Source organism: Chanos chanos, chromosome 10 (genome assembly GCF_902362185.1).
Source record: "Chanos chanos chromosome 10, fChaCha1.1, whole genome shotgun sequence".
NCBI lineage: Eukaryota > Metazoa > Chordata > Actinopteri > Gonorynchiformes > Chanidae > Chanos > Chanos chanos.
Genome location: NC_044504.1, coordinates 22,406,913 through 22,425,589, shown reverse-complemented (window position 1 = coordinate 22,425,589; position 18,677 = coordinate 22,406,913). Strand labels below are relative to the sequence as shown.

At 39.5% G+C, this 18,677-nt stretch overlaps 1 protein-coding gene across 1 annotated transcript; it reads left to right on the top strand.

Annotated features, from left to right (window-relative positions):
* The first annotated feature begins 7,736 nt into the window (after nt 1-7,736).
* Nucleotides 7,737-10,999, top strand: gpr26 (G protein-coupled receptor 26). The gene is made up of 3 exons (XM_030787489.1): nt 7,737-8,407; nt 9,868-9,981; nt 10,771-10,999. Exons 1-3 carry the CDS (start codon nt 7,737-7,739, stop codon nt 10,997-10,999), a joined length of 1,014 nt encoding a protein of 337 aa, XP_030643349.1.
* Nucleotides 11,000-18,677: the final 7,678 nt, after the last annotated feature.

The following is an 18,677-nucleotide window of genomic DNA, read 5'->3' as shown; positions in this document are numbered from 1 at the left end:
GTGTCTTTCAAGTTGCGTGGCTGTAGGACTGGAATAGGTTAAAGTGAAGACCAAGGCCACCCTCTGGTGGTTAAAAAAGGTAAAATGCATTTACAGGAAGTACACAAGAAGGAAGTCTGCTCAAATGTTTTTCGAAGACTGTTTACAAATTCATTTAATAATCTACTTATCCACTTTTCAAAGATCTGAAAGAGTAGTTCCCTTTAATGTGAACTGAACAATATCCGTGTCAGCTGTCAAAATATGATTAAGTGAAACAGTTTACTCCTTAATTTATTCTGAAATTCTGTCCAGTGGATATTTTTATATTCTGTAGCTAGCTACTCTGGTTACCATGGAAACCTGATTTTACAAACAGTTATTTTGTCAGGGTCTGCAAACCTTTTGCTCCGTTCTTGCTGGTGTTCCTTGGCTAATTTGACAGATTTTAAATGTTTTTTGACCAACTTTTAATAGATTCAGAACCAGCACAGCCTTCCTGCATCCTGCTGTAAAAGAAGGAGTAACACAATCAGCCTAGAATACAGACATGTCTTTTTGTGCCTGGAGCAATCATAAATCCACTGAATTAATCACTTGTATGAAGGTTTTATTCCAACACTTCACCGGCACATAGCTGACTTAACTCATGTTCTGAGCAGGAAAGTCAGGTATTAGATTAGAGCTGAAACACATACATTATGTAAGGGAGCTTTCATACTACAGCAAATGGTAATCCAAGGTTATACATGGGACCTGTACTGCAAATGCAAAAAAATCAAACATATCTGCAAATGTCCTTAACAATTCTGATCTTGAAACAAAGTTATTTCAGCCATGAACATCAGTCATTAGACATATCCAAACTCTTATCAAGAGCCACTCGATAATGTTTGGTTTGCCCTGTTAAAAAAGTTGCCCTGGTTTTGCCACCAGGGGGAGTTACTACCTCAATAATCCACACCTGTGAACGTGTGTGAGACTCGAGTACATAACGTTTCCATCCAGTCCTGCAGATCAGCCTGTGTCTGATCAGTATATCTGTAGCACATTGAGTACTATCATTCATTTATTGACTGTATTCCAGAACACAGTGATTCAATTACAGACACAATGATCCTTAAAACAAAGCTGCTGCTATGTATTCTGGGTCCTTAGCTTCTCCTTTAAGAAATTTAATCAGTGAATTCCTTCTACCAGATATACCTCATTAATAAATCATCATGTTTCCTATAATGAAACATTACCTTTCCCAATAATGACAACCTTTATCTGAATATTTGATTTAAGGTCTGACTGCATTTATGTACAGAAGAGTATTGGTGACTATCAGAGACTTCCTGATCAATTTTCATATTGGGCTTTACCATCTGGTCCAGGATAGGACTTTCATCTTTATGATAACTATTCAAATACTGCATAAGAACATTTTACACACCTATCTTACATTATAATGCACTATCATCACCATTATCATCATCATCATCATCGTCGTCATCGTCATCATCATCATCATCATCGTCATCATCGTCATCATCGTCATCATCATCATCGTCGTCATCATCATCAAGCCCAAGAGCAGTGAAACACAACATTCTCTTAACATCAAACACAGCAAACATACTGCTCGCCTTGAGCTTAGTAAGGCCAGTACCATCAGTCTCTGTTAGCATGGTCCAGTGAATGAGCAATTTACACAAGGGCAAATATTATGACTATGTAGTCAACTCATGCCTCCTGCAAAGAAAATGACAAAATTTATAGAATAAACAAATACTGCAAATGAATGCTCATAGTTCATGCAGACAGCAAGGCAGAGATAAAGTATCAAAGGGCACACACTCAACAGTTAAAGCGGTGGAATATGTTCAGCAGCACAGTGCTACTGTTAACTACTAAAATATGATGCACATAAATAACTGAGTTCAATTGGCTCCCTGACAGACAATGAAAAAGTGCTATCCAAAGACAGAACGAGGAGCCTTCATACCATTCACTGACAACTTTTGCCTCCTGAAATGATCAGGATCTAAAAAAGAAAATGAGTAAATTTAACTTGTTTGAAGCACACACATGATTAACAATATAACAAGACCACAGAGAACAAAACAGGCAGATGAGCAAAATTGTAGATTATATAAATCACATTATAATTCAAAACTGAAGCAATCATTTAAAATATGAGAATATGTAGCAAAGAATTGAATAAGCCCTTGTAGAAAAATCATTTAGTTATGACCTTTATTAGATAAGTAACGATGATAGATTAATAGGTTTGTGAACGTAAATTAAGATACTGTGGATGTATGTGATTGTTCCTAGAAAAGTAAAAACGTGTGTGCGTGTGTGTGCGCACGTTATTCATCAGTTTAAAAAAAAACTCAAACATTTTTTACATATTCAAAACCTGGAATTACTATTAATCCAACCATTACAGTCAGTTAAAGAGCTGCAGGTTTATGTTGTGAAATAAAGGGGAAAGGTCAACGTTTCATCTGCCTTATTTGCAAACGGTAAGTAAATTAAACAAGCTTCAGCCATTGGTCCGAACGGTTCTGATTGTCACGAAGGATCCTGGGACTGACTGTCACACGCCCACGCTCCAGACAGTGTGGGCAACACGAGTGTGACAGCAGATAGTGGTGATAATGTCAGGGACCCTCTGTTGACAAGCGTTTCTGCTTGTATTTGAAGTGAATAAGTGGGAGGTTCCAAGAAAAGCTCGATGCGAGAGAAAAATGAGCTTATGTGGCATTGAGGTTTCACATCTAAAATCAGTTTCATTTGCCCAGATGGGAAAGCTGAATTGTTCAATTCCATTTCTAATTAAACTGAACCTTAAATTTGAGTGAATTTATTGTATGTCTTCAGCTGAAAACTTTAGGACATGAGAGCTGTTTAAAAACCAAAGGATCAATGAATTTTACTGAATATCAATGTTAAAGCAGCTGAACAAGCCTGTAGCAGAACCGGAAGATACAGGTAAATAAAGGGGATAGTTAGTCTCTCCATTTGTGACTGGATCTGCATCAGTCAGACACATTAGAATAAGGCAGAGACATTAACTGATAGAAGGCAAAGATGCTCTTTTAAAGCATCCGGACAAAGGAAGAATGTGATCGGGAGGGGAATGATGAAGAGATGATTCAGCCCAGGCTTTGAGCTTTGAAGTCACCACCCACTTACAAATGGAACTGGCAACTTCTTCTTGTGTTGCCTTCAATTTGAGAACAAAGCTCACAGGTTCACTTTCCCATACTGTATATTAGCAGTTTTTTCCTAAAATCCACACATGAGAAGTAAAGAATGAAGTGTGTGTAACATACCTTTACCTTTACCTTTACCTTTACCCATACCATTACCTTTCACATTTTATGGGTGTAGTGATGAAATGTCAAGTATAAAATCTTAAAGCTGTTGTGATACAAGTTTTTCTGGTACTTTAGCTCAAATCAGGATAGCTTTGTTCAACAGAAAATGGAGTCAGTTAGTAAGGAGGATTGAACGGTGTTGAAAGAAAAAAAAATATATATATATATATGGCACAATTCCATCTCCCACTCCAGTGTTATTTTGAATGTACTGACAACAACTGAGAGATAATATATCTAAAAGAAAATGTAGGCCAGCGTCTGCAGGAGGCCTTCCCAGTGGGGAAAGACTAAGGAAAGAGAAGTAAAAGGGTTTGTTTTCTGAGGTGATATCGAAAAGTGTGTGTATAGCTGCGTCATTGCTGCCGTGCATCTTCCTCTGTGTTTATGATCACTGGGGGATGATGGGGAAAGCTGTGAGAGATGGGTAAGCTGTCACACAGAGCCTCTCCTGTGGTTTTCAAATTTCGAAGAAATACCATCATGCAGATCAATAAGGAATGGTACGGGGCCGTGCCGTCAGGAATATTATAACAATCTTTCTGCAGGTTTCTTTATAGATGTGTGAGACAAATAAAACAGGGCAATAGTCAGAAGTTAGGGTTTGTAGAAATGACCAAAATGACTGTCTAAAATAGACAGCGGCGTCCTGTCTTCTCAAAGTGAAACGCGTCATCTCATAACTTTTTGCATAAATTGTTTTGGATGACATCACATGTTACTGTTATGAAACTGGAATCTTGGCCTTAACCTCTCAGCTGTTCAGACAATCTTGTTTGTAGCACATGCCACAAAGCACAAAATATAAGACCATGTTGAACTATATTATTTCCATGTGAGTTTACAATTATCTGTCTTGGGCAAATGAATGTGAGTTGCTTTATGAAAGATAATAATCTTTCTCAAACATAAAGATACACACATACACACTCACACACACACACACACACACACACACACACATGCACACATGCACACTTGCACACACATAGTTATAACAAAACAGTAGCAACAGTCATGCTCCTATTGATTTTAAGTCTGTTTCTTTATATCTTAATTGGCACATATCCTTGCTCTGATGGAAATCTTGTTATACCCCCTTCATAGGCCTGTGGTAAATGGATATTCAATAATTGATATTTTCCTAAGTGCTACTCAGGCTTCCTCTTTGATTGGATGTTAAAATCACCACTGAATTTCATACAAAAGCTATTAGGACACACGTTTGGTTGATCAGTGTCTATGATGTGTTTTGTCATTGCTTTTTTCTTCAGTCATTTGGTCCCCCTCATTTAGTCTCTGTCCATATAGATTCAAAGTTAAAGGGGTCTTTTTGAGCTCTCTCTCTCTCTCTCTTTCTCTCTCTCTCTTTTCTCTCTATGTTTCTCTCTCGCTTTCTGCTATCTTCAAAAAGCAAGGCTGTTTTGCTACATATGTGGCTATAACATGATTATTACTTTGGTCTTTACATCAAAGCTGATGGTGTAATTCATTAACTCAGTACAGACTCTTCATGGAGTCAGCAAGAAAAAAACATCTGATGAAGAGAAGCAGATGAGTGTATGACAGGAGTGATATATAATAAAGCACTCTGATGCCATCCAGCAAATGCCAGCTCACACACGCACACACACACACACACACACACACACACACACACACACACACACACACACACACACGCACGCACGCATTGCGTAGAGTAAAACTGAGTCAAAGAGTGTGTTTAGAACAAATCTCTTGTGTGTTGTGAGTTCTATGCATCTCTTAGCTGTTCTCACCTCCCACTCAGAGTGATTTAGCACACAGGCCCCTTTAGGTTCTAGCATCTATATTTTCATTTTGTCGTAGCATAATCTTTCTCTGAAAATACCACTGATAGATGATTTAGTGCATAAAGTGATAGCTGGTAATGATCATTATAGCCACTAAACTATTTATAACGCTTTTAAACTCTAAAATCCTCAATTTGCGGGGATCCCTTAAACACCTCTGTATCTAACTTTGATTATGTATAAGTCCCTCCTATTGTACATCTTTGTAATGAAACACATTTCTCCATTTGCCTTACATTTACAAACAGATCACTGACACAGCTAATCAGTTTTTCAAATATTTATAGTGTGCATGTTTATGTGTAGTAATCCTTCTTATAAAGTACAATACAATATATTCAAAACCAATACCTTAAACTCTGTGAATCTGATAGCTTGAATATATTTCTATATACTTTACACAAATCTGTGCTGTCAAAATATATTAAAATCTGCAACTGCTTCTCTGTAAAGACTAAAGCTCTCAGGGTCGTACATTGTTTGTTCAGTTGAGCCAAGAGGGCATTACACAATGTGGTCACCATAAATGGAAATACATAAAATGTGAATGATGACAGTTCCCATTTTAGCAGTCAGAAGCTTTCAGCAGATGTTGAGGAGCCTAGAAGAGTAAATTTGGATTTGCAAACATATATTGACAGCATAACACAGGGATTAACTCACAGTCTAATACTTTACCTCTTGGAGGTGAAATAATTAAACATCTATGGCTTTAGTCAGTGACTCCCATCAATACTTCATCCAAGCCTTGCTTTCCGGCTCAAAGAAACCATTACAGAATCCTCTTTCAAGGATCTGTATTCTCCCTTTGATCCTCTTTATCAAAAGAGGGCTGGAAGGAATCTCTTTTAGTTAATCAGATTTTATCACACCATTTTAATCCATCTTGGAAGTAGATGGTTTACTATTAATGATTCTCGCGTGAGGGGTTTTTTTGTGTGTGTGCAGGCCTTGTCCATTTGGTCGAGTTAATTGAAAAATCCCATTTTTGGCTCAAAATCTAGAGGGATCATAAGACAATGTCCACAAAGCAGATGGAGGGAAATTCATTCTTATTCATCAATGATATCACGTTACATCCAAAAGAAACTGATTTATGTTGGTTTTCATGGTAATATGTAATAACAATAATGATATATATAAATGTGTGATAGATGGAGAGAAAGGAGAGGGGGAGGGGGGAGAATATGTCAAACTGTCATACTGTTTCTCTACTCAATTCAACGTTGAGATAAGAGAGATGAGCACAAAAACAGAGCACACAAGGAACTGACTTCCTTTTGAATATCCCACCAAATATCTATCTATCTATCTATCTATCTATCTATCTATCTATCTATCTATCTATCTATCTATCTATCTGTTTTTGCCTCTCTTTATCACTGTCTCATATGTCAGACTTTTCTATGGGCTTTTCTAATCATACTAGTAATGATTTGTGTGTGTGTGTGTGTGTGTGTGTGTGTGTGTGTGTGTGTGTGTGTGTGTGCGTGCGCGCACGCGCGCACATGAATTCATCTACACAGTAAAGATGAATACAATAATCTGTCATCCTGTTTGCAGCTCATTAGATAAAAAATCAAGATGATCATGGCAAAAGATGATCATGGCTGTGGTCATTTTCATTCATCTCAAAGACTGATAAGTGAAACAGAGTGTCTGACATATTTAAGAGAAACTATTTAAACACACCCCTAACTAAATACTGATGTCGTAAGGAACAGAACATAATTATACAAGTAATTAAACATGTGACTAACTAGTTCTGTTGTTTTAATGGCAGATATTGGAATCACCAACTACTTTAATTAAACTCCAGTTAAACTCTTTGCAGAAACATGATTTTAATCAGCCCAACGTCCTGATAATGTAAACATTTGTTTCCACTGTGTTGGTATCAGACAGACTGCATCGCCAGATTGATGGATTACCTACGTCTCAAAATGACGTAGTAGTCCCCTTCGACAAATATATCCACTTCTAAATATAGTCCTTCTTAATAATATAAAAGTGTCCAAGCACCCACGATTACGCTGACATAATAGGTCACGTGCTGACTCGAAATTTTGTTGTTGTCTTTTTTGTTGTTGTTTTACTCTTAAGCAGAGTGGGCTGGCTATTCGACATTTTAACATTTAAATCTGCTTCAAGGACGGAGACGTTCCGTAAGTCGACAAAGCACGAAGCAAAATTTTGTGCGCGCACTGCGCAATTGCGCAAGACGGTAATCCTTTACGGGGACCTGTGGCGTATGGAAGCTCAGTGGACGAGACGGGGTAGACTCTACTTTAATCAAACCTCTTAAATTTGTTTCTCATTTCAGACAGGAAGCCTGCTGTGATTTTATGGATTTTCCTTCCAATCACTGGAGTAAAACCTGGGTGCCCATGTGGAGAACACCGCAGAAAAGGAGGCTACTACGCCTTAGAGACAAATGCTTGTGCGGGCAGCACTGATACTCTGTTCCTTACTTGACATGAATCGACACGTGAGAACTACACTTCAAAGTACCGAAATTTAATAGCTTTGTGCTGGTGGAGAGTGCGACACCATGCACCCGGCAGATCTTGCGCTTTCTCTCTTACTCGGTGTGATCGTTGTTGTGTCGTTGCTGTCCAACGTGGTGGTGCTGATTTGTTTTTTGTATAACGCTGAGATTCGCAGACAAGTGCCGGGTTTATTTATCCTCAATCTTACTTTCTGCAATCTTCTTCTGACGGCGTCCAACATGCCTTTGACTCTAGTTGGGCTGATTAGTAAAAGTCACCCTGGCGGTCCGAGCTTCTGTCAATTCATTGGATTTCTGGACACTTTTTTGACAACAAACTCTATGTTAAGTATGGCAGCTTTAAGTGTAGACCGCTGGGTGGCCGTGGTATTCCCGCTTAGTTATCACTCTAAAATTCGCCACAGGGACGCAGTGATAGCCTTGGCATACACGTGGCTTCATTCTTTGACATTTTCTCTGGTGGCGATATGTCTCTCCTGGGTCGGATACCATCAGCGGTATGCGTCCTGCACACTGTGCAATGGCAGGGCGAGCAGCATGAGGACTCCATTTATCATTTATACACTGGTCCTGTACTCCCTCACGTTCCTGCTGTCTTTGGTCGTGCTCTGCGTTACATACCTCAAAGTGCTGAAAGTGGCGCGATTTCACTGCAAGCGCATCGATGTGATTACCATGCAGACGCTCGTGCTGCTCGTGGACATCCACCCGAGGTAGGTGTACGGATTCAGACCCGTTTTAGATACGTCTCCAGATGCGAGATATTATGAGATTAGTATCTTTATTTGAATTAGAGTTTTGTCACCAAGAGGAGAACTGAAATATACATATGATACACATATCTCAAAACTCAAAATCTATCTCTGTCTCTCGTCCCTACACACAAGAACTTACATTCTGCCCCACTCCTTCTTCATCTCCCACATGCACACATTTCCAAAATGTCCAGAAAGTTTTCACACTGAGGTATATCTCAGCACACAACTTTACTGTAAGCAGAAGACATGTCAGTTTTTACTGAATCTTTGTCAGATCTCTCTCTCTCTCTTTCTCTCTCACACACACACATTCACACACACACACACACACACACATACACACACTACACACTTTTCCTGTCTGTCTCTACCTCTCTTTCATATAAACACATACAACTGCATTCTCTCCATCACACTCTCCCTTTCGCATTCCTCTCTGGACTGTTTTCACATGTGATTAACTTTAATTTTCCTTGCTTCAGCTGTCATTGCTCTGGAGGCAGAGCCTTTGTCCTCATGAGTGCTACATATATGTTCACTGTGTCTTTGCTCTTGTCTGCCCTCTCACTTACACATGACTGAAACAATAATGAACCCAGTAATTAACAACATTCAGACTTATCTGGGCTTATCCTCAGGCTTAAGTCAGCCTTGAGGGTATACTATGAAGTTACATCCAAACTTATTACCTCAAGACAGATCCAAATGTGCAAGTCAATTGTATTTAATGTGACTCTTCCATCTTTTAATGAAGATTGCAGACTGAGGTTATACTAACACATGAATGAAATCTACCACAAGTAATTATGTTAGCATCTGCTTGTTTGGCAGTGAGGTGCATTTTGCATCCTTACCACAGACAGTGCCAGGGAAATGGAAATTAAAATAGCTGCTACAGAACACATTCAGAATGACCTAATTAACTTTTTGCTGAAAAACAGATTATAATCTATGAGACTTCAACTCCAACACTGTTGTTGAAGCAATGAGCAGCTCGTTTTTAGTGTTGAAGAACTGTTTTCACACCCTTTTTTCACATATTAGTATTCTGAATTTGTTCCCTGTGTTCCTCCTAGACTTAACCTCTTCTTCTATGGATTCTGCAGTAAAGCCCCCAGGGTCCATCTGCAGAATAACTAACATTTCAAAATAAGAGTGTGAACTTCCATTGCTGAAGGTGCATTTTTTTCAGTTGGTTTTAGTTCACATTTTCATTTAGCTAAGAATAAAAACTGTGATAATCCAGTATAAAGACTCTAAGCCCAAGTCAATTTCAGATAAACCACAGAGGTATATACATGAGTCCTGCAGGGGTAACATATTGTTGTCAAATGCTTTGTAGTGTTCTGCTGCGCTACTAAGAGGCACTGTAGTGGTCAGAACCATGGTGGTGTTGATCTCTTGTCTTTTTGCAGTGTACGACAACGTTGTCTGGATGAACAGAAGCGAAGGAGACAGAGAGCGACCCGTAAAATCAGCACCTTCATTGGGACTTTCGTCATCTGTTTTACTCCTTATGTCATCACCAGGTGATTTTTCCATGCTTTGCACTAAAGCTTTGGGGTATAGTTTTGATGTACAATTTTGCTTGAATCAATTGTTCCCCTTTGGAGAAATCTATTAGGTAAGAATGTAAAGTCAGCTGTTCAAATGCAAAGAAGTTCTGAGACCTAACTGATAAAACAAATTCTCAACACGCCCTTTCAGTAACTCCTTTAGTTGATCATTTTGCCATCTGTGTGTCTTGGTTGTCTTTCACATCTTTCACATCTTTTAAAATGACAAATATAAAGAGAATAAAATAGCTTAGAACTGGGCATGAGTCCTCACACTGTGTAAAAATTTTCAGATTTTGCTTCATTGTCAGAAGGCAAGCAGAATCCAGCTGAAAAACTTGGGTTTGCTTCAATATCCTTAACTTCTGCTCCTCTAGTTTTTAAACAGGCTGATTTTTCTAACATGTTGCATGGGTACTCATAGTCTCCACAGTCACAAAATGATTGGTGTTGTGCATTTCTAAATTGACTTAGGAAAGATCAAAGGGGAACTACCTACACCTTTGTTGTGATGGTGTGGGTGAGAGGAGAGAAAGAAGGGGGGGTCACACAGAGCTATGATTGCTTGTGCTCATCAGAGAGGAAAAGTACATGTAAGAGTAACAATTTTGTCACATGTAAATACATACATTTATGTCCTTTACTTGTGTGTGTGTGTGTCTGTGTGTGTGTGTGTGTGTGTGTGTGTGTGTGTGTGTGTGTGTGTGCGTGTGCACGTGCACCTGCACCTGCATGTGTGAACATGTCTGTGTTTTTCCTCAGGGTTGTAGAGTTGTTTGTAGCAGATCCCATCAGCCCATATTGGGGTGTTCTTTGTAAGAGTTTGGCATACAGCAAAGCTGCGTGTGATCCATTCGTTTACAGTCTCCTGAGACACCAGTATCGCAAAACCTACAGTGACCTCATCAACCGATTACTGAGGAGGAGTTCCCTGAATGCGTCCGGACATAGACAGGAGAACGGGAAGACCAACACCAAACCCACAGAGTGAACACTAGAGCTCTGGTAGCCATAGCAACTGGTGAACATAGCATAGCCAACCAAGTCACTGAGGAGACAGTGCTATATACACTGGGTTGAAGTGAGAAGTTGTTAGATAGAAAGACAGCAAATATTGACTTCAGAAAACATTTTTTTGTACTTTTATAAATTTAAGATGTGATTCAAGGCTAAAAAGTTGAAAAAAAGCAGAAAATATTTTATTTTCTCTCTGAAATGCCACTGTTTTACCGATAAATTAGTGCCCACAGGAACTAGTATTTATCCAGTTCTAAGGGACACATGGTTGATCAGTTGGTGTAGTGTGACTTGTCTCCCTTTCAAACTGGTTATGTTAGACTAGTGTTCAGTGCAATGTTTAATTAGCAACAGTCTGACATTAGTATGGGACAGGGTTTTACTCAAGTTTATCTTAACACCCTGATTTAAAATATAATTGACAACCTTACATTTCAATAATACTGTGAGAAACAAACCAATCAAATGTCAAGCCCAGCCTTCAGTCCTGCTCTGTGTTACAGGACTGAAGAGGTTTATTTTTAGTTTGTGCCACTGATTTAGCATATCATCAGGTATCAGGGGCTTATTTTAAAATTACTGAGATATGAACGAGTATGAGTGCCTTTTAGAAAAAAATAGACCCAGGATTCAGAGTTAGTGTGTTTAAGTTTCAAATTTAGGACCAGACTAGCTAAGGACATTGTATGGATGTTAAAAGTGAGTGCAAGTGTATATTAATGTAACACAATTGCAGCTCCAGTCTCTGAAGGCTTCAGTAAATCAGGTCTTTATCAAGGATTAAACCCAATAACTTGACAATACAAAACTCCTAGAGACATTCACAGTACCCAGGGATGAGCTTGAAATGAATCATAAATAGATTTCTAAGTAGCAATTTTGACTGAAATCTCTCTGGGGTATTTCTTCCTGTTGGTGGACCACTGGGTCCCCATGTTTCAAACTCACACAACATCTACTCAGCAATATGACTGGTTCAAAAGGGTCCTCCCCATTGCCTTACAAAGTAATAGATGGAATTAAAATAATAAACAAGATTCTATGAGCAGAATAGCCATGATAGCTTACATACAAGTAGCTATTAGTTAATGTCATAAATTATGCCTTCATCTGGCAAACACAGTATTGCTCTAAGAGGTGTATTTCCCAACCCAGAGCAGAATTTTATGCAACCTGACATGGCCAAAAGCTTTGAAGACTTCATGATCACTCCAGTAATTTGCACTATATTGTGCAATTTCAGATTCTAACCCAAGAAAAAAAATTGTCTGTGCATACATGGTGTTTGAAAATAATTACAACAATGGGATTAACAAAATTAACTGAAATTAACATCTCAGCTGAGTGTTTGATAAGATGAGATCTTAAAATGATTCCCTGTTCTACTTATTTTCATTGGCAAGGTAAAGACTACACTATAAAGCACGTGCTACTGCCAAAAGCAATGTCATGTGGTATTAAGTAATTTAGTTTTCTCTATATGAGGGCACTTTGCCACAAGACACTAAGGGAGAATCGTTGCTCTGTTTATGTAACGATCTCATGTTCTATGGTGTTTAAGTCCAGTAACTGCTTCTTAAAACGAAGTTGCTTTGTCAGTTCATGTTTCTTTTTAGTGCAGTAAATTTTGAACACAGGGTGATTTCTCGACTTGAATGTTATGTTATAGTGATTCTTATGTTATGTTTACACACATCTGATTACTCATGAGCGAGGTCTTTATGTTTGGCTCCTGTAGTCAGATAGACTGCCAGAGACAAACGCTAAAAGATGATTAGCCATGAAAGGTCAGAATTTGGAATAAATAATTGTTATTTTATGTTTTCTTTATCTTCTGGTGTATACATGAAGCCTTAGAGAGAGAAAAGTGTCTATATTTTTGTTAAAAAAAAATGTGGTTTGAATTTTGCTATGTATGCATATTTGTGACTTGACCCTAAAATAAAAGTGGTGAGTTTGAAAATGCAGCTTTTGCCCTTTCGAATGCCTCTGTAATCTCTTCATTTCACCCTTCATCAGATCTTTCACTGAGTCTGTCTTTTGCAGGCTGTGATGTCAGCCATAAAGAGACACATCTGAGGCACAGGGCTTTGAGTCACCTCACATGAAAACCGTAGATGTCAGAAAATTAAACTTGTGGTCTGGTTAACATGCCTTTGTCCAATTTTTTCCCTCCAATATTCCCCTATCTTGGGGATTGGCAAGACAGACACGTCTTTGCATTGTGTGCTCACTCCCTGAGAGAGAAATAGAGAAAGAGAGTGTAAAAGAGAGAATGTGGGAGAGTAATTAGTTTCAGAAATGTTTTAAAAACCCCATTTGGCCTCCCACCTCTGTTCAGCGGAAACGATGACAGAGCTACTTTGCTGTTCTAGTTCAGAGACAACACAATGGTAAGAGGAGAAAGAGTCAAGGGCCCGCTTTAACTGCAGATCCCTGAGAAAGGCAGAAAGGTAGGGTGGGGAGGAGAGCGTGCTAGAGAGAGAGAAAGCAAGAGAGAGAGAAAGGGAGAGAGAGAGAGAGAGAGAGAGAACTAGAAGTGAAGAGTGTGTGAGGTGACTGTTCTCTTGAGCACAGGAGCAGGGAGTTATGACAGCACTAAAAGACGCTGGGTAATTACAACCAATTCACCTCCCACACGCCGTGCACCCATTTAACAGCAATCCTGGAGACAAGACCTCACAAATGTTCACAGATATCTGACCCTCAGAGACACTGGAGGACTTAAGAAAAGGTGTAGAGAGATTCATGTGGTATTTAGAACAGGATTGCATCTTGTCACAGCAACCTGTACCTTTTTTTTATCTTTTGTAATCGAAGAGCAAAGCTACTGTGTTGGCAGATCCAGTGCAGTGGGAGGGAGGAGGGGAGAGAGGAGAGAGGAGAGAGGAAGACTTCTCTTCAGAGTTTGAAACACTCTGAGTCCTACACTCACAGCCTACCTGCACAGTCTCCTGTGAGGAAACCAGTGAGTGGGAAGCAGCCAGATACGAATGCATACAAACACACACACACAAACGCTGACAAGCAAGCATGGACCCATAAAGAGAGACAGACAAAGAGAGAGAGAGAGAGAGAGAGAGAGAGAGAGAATGTGTGAATACACATCAGCAAAGCAAAGAGCATGTTAACAACCTATTTACATATTTAAAACACACACATGCACAACCTCTCACACTTAATCTGCGATCTCTCTCTCTCTCTCTCTCTCTCTCTCTCTCTCTCTCTCTCTCTCTCTCTCTCCCCCTCTCTCCCTCTCTCTGATCAAACTGAAGTTCAGAGATTGGGAGAGCAGACTGGTGCGACTCAAGACTTCACACAGTCGTGCCAAGAGGGAGACATGAGAGACCCAATTAAAACTTTCCAGCATCAGCAGAGGAGAAATTGAGGAGGTGGTAGCAGAGGAAAGGAGAGAAAGAGAGAGAAAAGCAAGAAGAGGGAGAGAGAGAGAGAGAGAGAGAGAGAGAGGAAGAAGGCCGAATGCTACAGAGGCCTGGACACGGTGGACGTTCGCTCTGTTGCCACCCTTATCTCAGCGTGTACCCTCACCTATAGCATGCATTCAATTTCTGATCAACAGAAAATCTGAGCACATTACAGTAGACCATCAGAAAATCTTTCCAGCAGACTGCAATGGATTTGTAAATGTCCACTCCAAACACTGAAAAATATGTAAAGTACTCATGTGAAGTAGCAGAAAATTGTAAAGTATTATAAGGTCCAACTAGAGGAGCTGAAAGAGATTTTGTAACACTAGGAATTGTCTCCTTTATCATAATGTAAAGAGGGTAATGAAAATTGGGCCTTAGATTCAGTGATGTGATCATATGAGGCAGATATAGGAAGATGGCATTTCTTTTTCAGTCTGACACTGACATCCTAAACTTAGCTAGAAAAAGCAATTCAACACTTTCACTTGTCTGACAGCAGCACTATGACTCGCGGGAGACACTACTCTTGAACATTTTGACAATGCTGCTTAAGAAAATAACAGTTTTGAACCTTGAATGGACTCTTGAATGACGCAGATGTTCACTCACTGAGACAGGGGTTAAACCAAAATGCCAAGTTTCTCTAATGCCTCTTACACTGCACCAGGAGCCTAGGTTCTGGTGAAAACATGTAGCCTACTTTTTTTAAAAGGGAATAAAGTCAGCTTTAAAGATTTTGTTCAAATGTAGATTTGTAATTACGTAAACATGATGTATGCTTAAACCTGTCTAATCTGCTTTCTGCAAATTTAAGAATAATCCATGATGTCTGAATACCCCATTCTGACATTAGGTTCACCTCTGTCTCTCAGAGTTGGCATAATAGCCCACATTTGCTATAGGGCTGAAATAAAGCATTAAGAAGCCCATGCTCCCGTATAAAACCAACCAAGCTGGAAATTAGTCAGGAATCATAGCTCTCTTGCTGTGAAATATAGAAAAACCATTAAAAAAAGTAAACAGGGTGATCAATAACGACATTAAACTCCTAAAAGTTCAGGAATGAGATTGATTTGTTCAACTCGCACAAGGTGTGCTCCCACTCAGTGAAATGAACTCAGTTCGCCCTTTGGTGACAAGCAGAGATGGCATCCTGAACTCAAAGTGTGATGACAGCAGAACAGGTTGTCTTGCTTCACTTTGAAAACCATCAGGAACAGAGAGATCCAAAGCAGTCATCCTATTCTCACTGTTCACAAAAAGATGACACTTGGGTCAAGAAATAGGTTTAGAAATATTATTTCACCCGCTGAGGGGGACAAATTGATGGCCTCAGAAAAAGATGGATCAACTTTAAGCTTCACTGATCGTTTACTTGAGCTATATTAACAGTAATAACAAGATAATCAAGAGAAACAGTTTTGTAATATAAAGAAGCACAGACTAGATCCTCTTGTTCATATTTTGAAAACTGAAACAGCTTTTCCGTACCACAATCTATACTCAAGTCAGATGCAACTGCAAAAATGTGTGGTTCAAGGTTTTGCGAGATTACAATTTTAAAAAATGGAATGATCAAATAATGTGATATGAGACACATCAAAGATGTTTTGAATACTGAGGTCAAATTAGTTTTGTTACTGAATGTGAAATTCTAAACATAATGGAACCCCTTTTCTTTTTGTGACATGTTTGTGTCATTTATTGAGCGTGAAAGCTGTGTATGAAAGCATGCCATGTAGCACTTACCAGTTCCTTGCCATCCACCTTGTCATATGTACTGCAGTATCTAAGAAAAGTAAGGACAGCGGTGGATGCTTATGAATAGAGGTCTATATATCTGGCAAGTGCCAATGGAGCCAGGAGAACTGTTCTTTAATAGACATGGAAGCTCATCTCCTCAAACTATCGCTAAGAGAAAAAGATCTATCACAGCAAAACTTCTTAACTTCACTCGCTATGAGTGCATTCGTATCCACTTGATCATAGAAAGTTCTTTCTTAACCTCCAACCAATGGCAGAAGACTCACATTTTGGCGCCGTTATCTTCTTGAGTTGCTGTGCTGTGGTCTTCGGTTGTGGTCGGAGGGTGGGTGGATACGGGATGGAGGGTGAAGGGTGGCCACCGTGACTCACACCTTCAGTCGCTTCAAAGAGTGTGAGACCAAAGCAGCATTCAGCATTATCTGGATATGAAAAAAGTGGTGAAAAAAACAACAGAAATTGGATTCAAGTCCAGAAAGGACGGAAGGAGAGAGCCTTCCATCAATGCTCCTTTCTCTATGTACGTGTGTCTGTGAAACAGACACATGTTTGTGAGTTTGAGCATTTAGTTTTATTGAGCTGAGGTCAGTCCGTCTGTGGCTTGCTCAATTGGAAACAAATACATAGAGAAGTCAGACACAGCAGATTCTAAATGTTGTGTGGAGGAGGAAGAAGAACTCACAAGTACAAACAAATAACATAAATGTTATGGGCCATGCAGTTATGTCATAGCATGCATGTGTGTCATACAAACACACACACACACACACACACACACACACACATGTACACACACGTACACACCAAGAAATGATACACTCGTTTAACTTTACCACTAAATTTAGTCCTTTGTTAAGGTAAAACACTCAAACAAAGGTATCCTCTATATGCAATTAGTGGTCTTGCCTCCGTCTGTCAGACCACACACACACAAACACACACACAGAGAGAGAGAGAGAGAGAGAGAGAGAGAGAGAGAGAGAAGAGATCCCCACCTCCATTCAAGCAATTAGTGCCCAGGTCTCCATAGCAACACCTCCAAAGGAGGGAAAAGGCCAAAATCAGTCCATAATTTTGGCATCCCTTTTATCTCACAGAACAGTTTCATAATCCAGCCAAAGAAAGGACAACTTCCACAGAAAACATATTCCACCAGCATACTGATCATTTAAAGTACTACAAACCCATATGGTACATTACCTTCATGGGAGGGTGGCAGGAATCATGATTCTAAATTCTATAAGGCAAGTGGTGTATGGACCGTCTTATGACACCCAAGATTTTATGAATATGTAAGTGTAAATTGTTTAATCACAGTAGCAACTGCTCTGTGAAATATACTGGTCTCAGTATTTACGTGGGAGAGGCAGTATGCTATACTAATTGATGTGAATTTCACAGCATTATTACATTAAATTAAATCAAATTCATTTGGCAGATGCCTTTTTCCCAAAGCAAGTTACATAATTAATATATACAACACGTGCATAACTAAGCAGATAAGTGACAACTGACAAATATGATAAGTGGATGCTTTATTTACAGGTGCCGTGAGTGGCTATGAGTGTTATACCACAAAGGCAGAGCATCTGTCAACCAAAAACAGACAGATTAACTGTCTTATTTACAGTGAACAAGCACGAAGAACAATATTCCAGACATTAAATCTAACTATTGACAAAAGATGCAGGTAGAAATCTTGGACTCCTTACTAGAACTAGACCCTTACAAGAAAGGGAGGGTATTCAAAGTCTACAAAATAATGCAAGATATCAACCCCCCCTCGTGGGATAAAACTAAGTTAGCATGGAAGGAGGACTTGGGTGTTGTTCTCTCTAATGAGACCTGGCAATGCAGCTTAAAACGTATACATTCCACATCCCTTTGTATAAGACATGGTCCCATTTAATTCACGGTAATACACCGATTACACTATTCAGAGAAATTGGCCAGAATATACCCCGGCACTAGCTCTGAATGTCCAATATGTTATCACAGTCCAGCCACATAAGGCCAAATGTTCTGGTCATGTGTTATGTTCCTCTGCCCGTTAAGGTGTCACAGTGACATTTATTGGCTACCCCTGCTGGTGGCCTACTTATTTCTCTGTTTTTCTAGTCTTCCAGGCAGGTAGGTGTCACCTGCGCAGTTACCTGTCTGGCTCACCTGAGCATGGTTTGCTCTTCTCTATAAATACACCCCATCTCCTATGTGTGTGGAAAAACAGTAGAGCCCAATCATACTACTGCTGTTTTTGGAGTGCCTCTGACAGGACTTACTGCATTCATGATGCTGTTGGCTCAGAGACACCCCCCCCCCCCCCCGCATTTAAACACTGGGTTGAGGAAGTTCTTTCTATGGTCCCATTAGAAAAGCTGAGATACAATTGACACAGGTCCCAGTTTAAATTTACCAAAACTTGGTCCCCCTTCACAGAATTTGTTCACCTGATAACAC